Genomic DNA, 10,609 nt, shown 5'->3' with positions numbered 1-10,609 from the left:
TTTGTGCGAGTCCAGTTTTATTTTCTCTGATATTATTGTTTACTCGTTACTCTATTATTCATTAAGTATCATGTGACTTATTGTTAGTGATATTCAAGTAAAAATACTTCATGAAAGGTTCGTAAAGTTTAAATAAATACCATCACGAGCGGACAGCACAAAAGTTGTCGGATCAATATCATACGGAACTTTCGTCTTCGAACATAGTGACACTTTGAAGTTTTTTAGTATTTGAATGATACCCATCTTCGTCTGGTAAACCGCAAATCGGGCGCCTGAAAATATATAAATATCATTGCTTTGTAAATCTCTGATGTTTAAACAACTGCGAATAATTGACGATTATATAATGACGCTCGAGGTGCCTGAAAATAAATAGAAAGTTTCCCGTAACGACAAAGCTACCAGTACTAACCATGAAAACAGAGTTCTTACAATGGCTAGGCTAAATTTCAGGTACAACTGTTACATACTTAGATATATCTGTAGCTTCATATTCGGCTCAGAATTTTTGCTCGTGGCTTTAATGATTCGTTGCAAAATCCTCTGGTAAGTCAACAGAAGCAATTCTTCATTTATTGAAAAACTTGTCCTGAATTTCAAAAACCTCAGTACGAAGGAAAATCGCACTTTTACCGAGATGCGACTGATTAATTCGACATTAATTAATGATCGATTTTCTAACGGATATCGCTTGTCTTACCAATGCAGATTCGCGGCCCTTCTCCAAATGGCAAGTACGCCATCTGAGGCCTTTTTTGAACCGCTTCAGCCGCAAATCGTTCGGGATCAAACACTTCAGGGTCTGGATAATACTGCGGATCGTGGTGAAGACCCAAAATCGGTATAAAGATTTTTGTACCACTCGGAATATGGACCGTTGTGTCAGGTATCGTGTAATCTTTGACGGATCTTCGCGATAGAAACGAAAGGGGCGGATGTTTTCTCAATGTTTCTAGAATCACGAAAACAATGATTATCGATGTTTGTTAGATTGCTCTTTTGGTAGCACAAGTATTTTTGGTCCCACCTGAAAAATTTATTGTACTTTTGGAGACAATGAATCTGAGACAGCTAATTTTTGACACTGGACAGTTATGTTGGCAACACAGGGAAACCTACAGCGCCACAATCGGCCGAGCGCGAAACTAACGCAATCTCAATAAACATAGCATAATCCATTACCGTCGAATCTAACCATAGAATACCGCGGGGGATAATAACTCGTTGAATTGACACGTCAATTCTAATGTTAGATTCGACAGTAATGGGTTATGTTATGTTTATTTAGATTGAGTTAGTTTCGCGCTTGGCCGGCTATGGCGCTGTAGGCTTCTCTGTGTTACCAACATAACTGTCTAGTGTCAAAAATTAACCGTCTCAGGTTCATTGTCCCCAAGTGTACATAGCAACGAAGAATCCTAATGGGAGGACGTCTCTGAAATTCAATTTTGAGAGATCTTCCGCGGAATTCAAAGTTTTCTCATTTAAATAACACAGGGAATATATCTTTTTTTTTAAGGTACCAGTCAGGCACATTTTATATTATGGACTTGAGCCTGAAGGGAGTTATATTCTAAATACACGTTTGTCACGTGAATTTTTACTACAAGATCAATAATTCATCAACTAAAGACGTTTCGGTATAAATTTTTAAACTGAATTGCCTTTGGAGCCAAGGCTTATAACTTCTGAAGCGTTTGAGCTACGGATTTGGGGTGACAGTGGTAACAATTAAAAGAGTAATGACAGGTTCCCCATGTTATCTCAATACGAGAAGTTATAATTCCAAGAGTAACTATTCAAAATTAGATTTGAGAGATATTCTTTTGAGAAGAGGACTTTTTTTTCCATAGTTATTAGTGCATAACAAGTTTTTCAGGTGGAAATGGAATAAGAAACTTCCGTTTATACAAAACGCGCGAATGTTTATTCCTCGAGGTGTATCTATGTAGGAATTATAGGTAACAGACAACAAGGAAAAAGATATGATTAGCCTACAAGTTACCACGATTATAATATACGGTAGTTGTACCTTGAAAGACTTTGTCCAAATACTTCAGCTCCTTGATCACTTCGAAGGGTAGACTCCCGTTGTGAGTTTTCAGAGCATTTTGGATTTCATCACGCAGTTTTTCTTGAATACTTTCATTCTGCGCTAGTTCGTAAAGAGCGAAAGATATTGTTGTGGCCGAAGTCTCGAATCCAGCCAAGAAGAAGATGAAAACTTGAGCAGCCACCAGTTCGTCCGTCCATTCTGAACATCAAAAGATTTTTTCACACGTGAAAATGATGTACTCTCAGATTTGTTCGTTGGAACAATACAATTGCATAAGTTGAAGAAGTCTGTCATACGGAATCGTAGCTATCCCATTTTTAATTATAGATAGCTACGGGTCAGTTACTTATAAGTACGAACGAAGTTAAATTAGGGTAGGATCGTTCAGATGCTTTGCTCAATATCCTCCCAAAAGACAATAAAAGCATCAGTATAATGAACTGACAGGTCCAAATAAGTCCATAACGTACCAAAGTCAGTTGGATCCGAATCTTTCCGAAGTTCCATCAACAAGTGGATAAAGTCGGGCCGAACAATATTGTGTTTGATTCTGTACGCAATGGTCTCTGCTGTACTGTTGACGAAGAATTTGGTCATCTCGCGAGAAAAGACTCTTATCTTTAAGAATTTGAATAGGACTGGCAGACTGTCCCTCATTGTTCTTACTACGCTGTCTCTGACCGACGGATCAAAAACCTTCTTTCCCATCTTTCTAAACTCGCTATTCTCGCTGGCTAGAGCGTTCATGTTGAGTCCGAAGGCGCAGGAACCGATAACGTCGGTGGTGAACTTGGCTGTGATCTCTTTACACTCGATTGGATCGCCCTTGGCGGCAAGGTCAATGACGTACTTTTCAAAGTGATCCGCGCATTCGGACAGAAGATGGTACATCTGCTTCAGTTTCCCGGATGTGAAGACTGGCGACAGCTTGCTTCTGAGCCTTCGCCACCGATGACCCCCGGTACTGAACAAGTTGTTGGACAAGGGGTCAACATCCTCGTTAACGAGAAGTCCTCGGTCGGTGAACGTTGTGAAATCTTTTACGAAGACGTGCTTCAACAGCGTGAGATCACTAATCATCACAACCGGGACTGTTCCGTGGAACAATCCGATGAACGGTTTGTGCTTCCAGAGTTGGTAGAAATCGCGAAGCTTTTCGGCAAGCGATGTCTTCATAAGGGCAACGTCCAAGAAATTACCGTATATCGGCAGTGGCTTTGGGCCTTCCACATTCTTCCCCGTCCAATAGGAGTGTTTCGTGATACTGTAGTAGTATAAAACTGTCAGAATGGTCACACAGCTTATGACGATTTCAAGAAAGGTGAATTGCCACATATTTTCAAGCCGCTCTAAAGACGGCAATCGGTCCAAATGCTTTGTGAGCGATTTCACTCCTTTCAATACACGAGATGCCAAAATCGAATTCGAGCAAGGTTTGTCGTGCCGTTCGATTTGTTGCTTGTGTTACTTCTTCAAGACTGAAATAATTAAAGACTTTTTAATTTTCATTGCAAATTCAAATTGGATTCATGCTGCAAACGGCAATCGAAATTACTCGTATGCAATATGAATAATGAGAAATGAATGTAGCGTCACACGTCGACACCGTTTTCATGTGGCTAATTCCAAAAGGGATAGCTTTGTAACGATTTTAGGTTGTGCTAAAATCTACGAAACGAAATCAAATAAACACAGAAAGACAGGAAATCAAACACCAAAAGAAATGGAGTATTTTATATAATTTTGGATCTCCTGTTTTTTATTATTTTATTTATCCACTGTCAATTAAATTCGGTCTTTTCTTTTACAGTATAAAAGGTACTTTACGCGTCGCACGACCAAAAAACCTAGCCTATTAGTTTAACCACACACATAAATAAATAATGAAGTACACATACCGGTATAAATAAAAATATAAAACGATGAGCGAGAATATGATTCAAAATGATAAATGACAAAGTCGATGGTTTATCTTAGAAAATTGAAGGATCTGACCGTTTGCGTAGATTGTGAGAGGAGAAAGTTGTCAGTGAAATAAAATTAATACGAGCTAAGACTTTGGTGATCTGTATAGCTACATATATACATATATCTATATACATACTTATGTGTGGTATTCACGTGAAATCGAACGGTCGGTTTCCCTGACCCATTTTAGTCCGATTGCCCTTTCACATAGTCAAAGTACACATTGGAAGGATGAACTTTGAATTTTTTCAGATCTTTTCGACACATGATTTTTTCACGACAAGTCATCAAATGAATTAATTTCAACAATGTTCTGATTTTTTGCGCCTACGTAGTTTACAACCTGGACGACATATGAAAAAAGTTCCTTTACATAAATCTTAGGTTTTCTTGTGAACTTCTCAAGAGTATTTTCTTCGGATTTTTCATACTCCGTTTCAGTGTAGTTTTGATACAAAGTGCGCGGAAATTATTCGTAACTGAAAAGTGCCCTAATCGAACGGGCTACAATTTATACACAGCGTGCCTTCTTCAATGCAAAAGGTTGTCTGAAAATTTCATAGCGTGCGATGCAGTGGTTCGGAAGATGTATCAACAAATATTCACACAGTAACGAGAATTCGGTTCAAACTTCGCGGCGCGGCAAACTATTTGCTTACCCTGCGCGTGGCGCTGCTGCGCACTTGAGCGCGATCGTCAATTTTTACGCGTGTTGTTTATAATCTCGGTTGACGACTTTGTCTTCAGGAGTATATACTTCAGTCTTAACAGTCTGTTAGACAGGTGAATTTATTTATGCTGATTTGATGACAGGTCTGCAACTGTTGATCGGTTGTTTCCGATCAACCCGACATTGCTATTGGCTCCCTATGCAGGTCTGCTCAGATTGTTTTCGTAAACGAATTCACTCACATGTACAAAACCCCCGATGCCATGCATCCCCAATTGCATTAGGCGACTTATTTTGCTGTAGTTATTATTTTCCCGACAGCAGAAGAAATTCATAGCTTTGCTATAAGTAGAATTTCTATGGCTTCAGGCAAATTAAAAACTCGTTATGATATTCGAGCCAGGGATATAAAATTCAATCCCGGAGATTCTGTCTGGCTCTTTCAACCTCGAAGACAGAAAGACGATGTCCGAAACTACAAAGAAACTGGGAAGGCCCTTACTTAGTGGTTAACCGGATCAAGGATTTACAGGATCCGAAAAAACCTATTTTTTCTCTGATATAACTCTCCTCGAGTTCTGTTTCATTACTTCTGCTGACATGTTTGCCAGTATGATATATTTGAAACGATACTCAGTCTCACCTCTGCGCGTCGATTTAGAGTGCCGTATACACAATACGCCAGCGCGCGAAAAAGACAATTCCTGTCGGGAATCATCTTGATAATTCTCGTTTGCATGTTTATTTTTTATGTGTCAGAAACAGATACCTATAAAGATATTTGTCAAAGACTGTCATAAACAGCCGATGACAGCTGTGAAAGGAAGTTTTGTTTGCTGGATGCTTTTTGTTTCGTTTTCGGCATCTCACTCCACCGCCAACTTCATGCGTATACTATTGTTATTATAATCTTTTTCACCTGTTGCTACTTCTTTTTCAATTGTTCAGAACTTTTTTATTAGATGTTTATTTTTTGTGTGTCAGAAACAGATACCTATAAAGATATTTGTCAAAGGCTGTCATAAACAGCCGATGACAGCTGTGAAAGGAAGTTTTGTTTGCTGGATGCTTTTTGTTTCGTTTTCGGCATCTCACTCCACCGCCAACTTCATGCGTATACTATTGTTATTATAATCTTTTTCACCTGTTGCTACTTCTTTTTCATTTGTTCAGAACTTTTTTATTAGATAGAGAGATTCCTGACATGATATGTGAATTCCGTAGCGCCGAACAATATTTTTTAAGCATATTTATCCGAGGTATCGCAATACCGACTGTATAACTTTCACTATTCATACCGCCACATTACAATACTTATGGATAAGAAATTTCACAGTTTCATGTAAACTATTACTTGTAACTTTTGAACTACTTTTCCGCTCACTACGAAACTTATAGAGAATCTTTGGTGTTGCAAAAGACATGCTGTGTAAAAATTTGAGCAAATTCGATTACGGCACTATTTTGTTACAGAAGATTTTCGAAGATTTTTTTTTCAAAACTATACTTTAACGGGGCAAGAAAAATCGCACAAAATTATGTTTAAAAATTTCATACAAAGATGCGAAACTCTTGTGTAAGAATTTTTTTCATATGTCATCTGAATTTCAAGCTATGTTAACTTGAAATATGTATATATAAGTATATGCATGATGGTGAAGATGTTTAAAAATGGATAAAGGTTTGCTAGTGAAGTCTTTTTCTCTCTGTACTATGTTCCGTTTAAAATATTTACCTGATCAAGATTCACGCGTCAACTCACTTCAAACACGTCTTATCATATTGAGGTACGTGGATCTACTGACAATGAGCCTTCGTTCTTCTTGACCTAAGCTCGTCGCTCTCTCCCTCTCTGTCTCTTAACCTATTTTAAATATAAATCGTCACAGCTGATTAGAAATGAATTACTTGCACCAATGTTGGGAAATTAAAATTTACTGGGTAAGGTATGAGCGGGGAAGCAATAGAGGAAAACTGCAAAAGTCAACGTACAACTGTTGTAAAAAAGATTGAAAATTTCCAACTTCACGAGTGCATATTTGGTTACCAAATACGCAGCTCTAAAGTGCAGAGAATTAATTCAATGGGTTGGAAACTGAAATGAAAACTACCGACTGCTACTAACCAAACCACAATTCGAAGAACTGACAATAGAATAAAATGAGGCGAACAAGCAGTGCAGAAACGAAAAGTCATCATCGACAAGCGCGAAAATGTTCACGTGGACAGGATAAACCACATCTAGGAGGGGCAATACAACAAAAGAAGAATGTAAAACTATGATGGAAGAACACGGAAACAAAATCAGAAAATGCAAAATACACGCGCAAAACGCAAAAACTCAAACAGTAGTGTACCATAGATGAAATAAACTCAATTCTTAACTCTTCGGGCAAATGCCAGAATTTTCTTTACTGTCCCTAATGGTAATTGTGCTGTGTTGATACATGCATGTATGAACTAATATAATATTGAGGAAGTAACAAAAATACTATTCATCTATTACGTACGTTGCATGGAACATGACACGCAACAATACGTAACACTAAGATGAGACAAAAAATTGTCTAGGAACGAGGCTTCAGATCGATCAAACATTTTTCATTTACTTGGTACACAACTCTTTCCAATGCGTCGTTATAGGTCAACGGATACTCTTTTTACAGATAAGAAGTCAACGTTCTTTGACCTAAATCAGGAGTGATACGTCGTATAATTATAACATGAAATTCATATACTATGGTTCTGTATAATATAGCCAAGATGAAAGTGACAACACTTATTTCTCGCAAAGATATATCAATGAAGAGGATTCTACGTAATCTTAAATTGTTACACATAATTAAAAATTCATACCTGTGTATTGAGTCGTTCACTTTTTGCAGATAGGAGCCAAATGAATTGGAGTTAAAATGTGGAGTACATATAATTTATCACGTGTTTTTTTTTTCGACTGAGTTCTTAAAATGATTGAAGCTGCTTAAGGAGTATTCTATCCCCACTATGCATTTCCGCATCAAGCTACGTTAGTAACGCAGAAATGAGCCTGTGGCCTTAAAGTTGTTTATCCGGGAGTTAATATCATTATGAAAATAATAGTGACACAGCTCTTCGAATAGAAGTTTTCCACGAATAATACGGGATCATTATTATTAAGATATAATTAACATTCTGCTTGTTCACTTCGAGAAAATGTTTGACCTGTTTAAAAAATCAACTTGTATATGAATTTTGTTGAAATCTTTCACGTAAGAAAACAATGTATTATCGCAAATGCGAAATATAATCAAACAACTGTTTCACAATTTCAAAAAAATTTAATCGAACAAAATATAGCGGTAAATACAAAATCTTGATTTTGATTGAGTAAATTCAATGAAATGGTACTTTACATATGTATATATATAAATATTCGTGTGCAAAATGTTTAGATGAATTTTTCGGTTTCTCCGACAAAACCTTTGGTGAATTGGATATCAACTTTGTAATTTATTCACAGATAAAAAATTTTGGAAGTAAAAACTGAACATTTTCCTGAGAGTGTGTAAAAATTCTCAGTATGAAAGTCACATGAATGGAAAGTCAAGATTTGACGTTTCGGCTTTGAGGGGGGCGCTCCTCAGAAAACTGCAAATGTTTTTGTTATTAAATAAGGGTTACATGGCTAACGTTAGAGTGAGATATCCATGACAAAACATAGATTAGACGTTGGTCATAATATTAATTTTGACATTCTTTGCCGCCAAAAAAGATTACAAAAGAAGACTAGTCCTGAAATTGTGCAACATTGTTGGTGAAAAAATCCTTCGTTCAATCACGAGCTGTACTCATCTGCTAACAGAAAATATTCGGTTTTTTGATTTCTGATAATGCTATCATGAGCTATCCTGACCACTCTGCGAGGATACTTCTTTCTAAGCGATCTCCGCAAACCAGTACTCAACAGTCGAATTATCAAAATTATTGTATGAAAATTTTATAAAACATTGTTCAAGTATTGTTCTTTTATAACCTCAAGGTTTGAATAATATAATTTTTTGATTAGATCTTTTAAAAATTAAAAGAGAATACTTTTTTCACCTTCCAAAACCTGTGTAACCTGTTAAACGTCTTTTAGGCGACCTCAAGTTTTGTGCTGCCTAGGTGATAGTGCAATTTAATGGACTAATAAGTCATGAAGTCAGTAACGGTGACGATTCGATTTTGTCATCATTAACCCAAATTGTGTACGAAGAGACGAAGAGAGAAGAGAGTGTACTACAGATGAAGATGTTTACAACAACGGATCAAGGTACGTCCCGATAAGACGATGTTTACAATGCAATAATAACTAATAATCAAGCTGCAGTACTATAATATCTTACCACGACATGTAAGATAACACAGAGCTACGCCGCATGGTGAATCTTAGAATATAAAAATCACACGTACCGACACTACGCAATTTCAAACAACACATAACGAGTTACCAAGTAGTTGTTCAAATTTTTCCGCTTAATAATTTAAATTAATCGAATAGGGTAGTTCCCGCTCAAATTCTTCTAGGCAAATACTCGTGACAGGGAAAGGGAATCGAATTTAATAAATTCACGTTATTTGAACAAAAACTTAAACAGTATTTAAGATATCTATTTATATTGCGTTTTTTTTTCAACCCATGTACCGACATCGTGTACCATAAATAACGATTGACAAAAATTTGTCGTAAATGTACGAATTTTTAGATACAAATAAAAGGATATGATGTACCTATGAATATTCAATTATCTTGAGGTATCATCAAGATTCGAAAACGTCAAATGATAATAGTTTAACGTGGATTGCGTGGAAATATAACGATAAATAAGTTCGATTCGATGCAAAGTGAATCGCGCTCTTTTAACTGCCTAAGTGAAACTACTGTCGAAAGTTTGTCATGGATTCTAACAAATTTAAAGAAAAAGCCTGAAATGTGAAATCTGACAATCATCGCAAGTATAAGAATTTATACAGACACACTATAACGGTACGCATAAAAAGTACCAAACAAACAACTCATGCAAACATCTAGCAAATACTTTAGATAGATATGAGGAAAAGATTTCAAATATTTAAAAATGAGCTGATACATACTCGTTTACAGCCAACGATAGACGATTTTAGTAAGGAAATACTTGTCATCGACAAATTGATTACCTTGAGAAAATACAAAAAGCGAAGACAACGAGAAGAAGACGATCTCAATTTCTCTAGATTCAGCAAGAGCTTTCGATTTGATTTTGTCACAAAGAACCGGTCAACACACTAGATACGGTGGATATTAGAGGCATCGATGATCGCACTGCACTGAACTCGTTTGATATAGACCGCTCTAAGCGCCAACAGAGATCGAAGAGATAACTCATGTAAATGCGAAGTATTGAATTGCAGTTATCTAAGAAAAGTTACAATAGTATACGTTCACCCATGATGGAAGTTTCAGCAAATAGTTGATGTCAAGTATGTGTCATTGACTCTGAGCAAATTACAGCGAGTTTGCTAGCCAACATTACGTTATCAGGTGATGTAGCCATTTCTACTTTATCTAGTGAAATTACCTTAGTTACATTATTTCTAATTTTCCATGAACGCATATTTTATATAAATGAAGCTACAATATGTAAACGAAAATCAATTTCGTCTTTCTACCAACCCTTTAATTCACGCTGATTGTGAGACGCTGAGCTTCCCAACTTTTTTTTTGCAGTTTTTTTATTTATTAAACTATACTTTTTTGCTAACAACTGCTGAGTTTTCTCGGTTCCACGTGGTCCCTAAAATGTTTCTGAGCCTAGAAAAAAAAAAAAAAATTTTTTTATTTGTTTGTTCATCGCAAAAATAGCAAATGTAAACAATCGGTCGAAATTCGTACTGTTCCACGAGAAAAAGCAGTT

The 10,609-nt window shown here is 36.5% G+C and overlaps 1 protein-coding gene across 3 annotated transcripts; it reads right to left on the bottom strand.

The window, feature by feature from the left end:
- LOC124222958 (probable cytochrome P450 6a13) lies at positions 1 to 10,038 on the bottom strand. 3 transcript variants are annotated; one of them, XM_046634502.2, is made up of 6 exons: positions 9,873 to 10,038; positions 6,433 to 6,561; positions 2,530 to 3,537; positions 2,036 to 2,257; positions 704 to 955; positions 1 to 275 (listed from the first exon to the last, which is right to left on the bottom strand). In XM_046634502.2, the coding sequence occupies exons 3-6, from the start codon at positions 3,392 to 3,394 to the stop codon at positions 109 to 111; spliced, it is 1,506 nt and encodes a 501-aa protein (XP_046490458.2). In that variant the 5' UTR covers positions 3,395 to 3,537; positions 6,433 to 6,561; positions 9,873 to 10,038; the 3' UTR covers positions 1 to 108. The 3 variants fall into 3 exon arrangements, with proteins under 3 accessions (XP_046490458.2, XP_046490460.2, XP_046490459.2); XM_046634504.2 differs by lacking the exon at positions 9,873 to 10,038 and adding an exon at positions 7,554 to 7,880; XM_046634503.2 differs by lacking the exon at positions 6,433 to 6,561.
- Positions 10,039 to 10,609: the final 571 nt, after the last annotated feature.

This window comes from Neodiprion pinetum, chromosome 7, assembly GCF_021155775.2.
Source record: "Neodiprion pinetum isolate iyNeoPine1 chromosome 7, iyNeoPine1.2, whole genome shotgun sequence".
In the NCBI taxonomy this organism is placed as follows: Eukaryota; Metazoa; Arthropoda; class Insecta; order Hymenoptera; family Diprionidae; genus Neodiprion; species Neodiprion pinetum.
The sequence above is the reverse complement of the archived record's forward strand: the minus strand, read 5'-3'. Positions and strand labels throughout refer to the sequence as shown.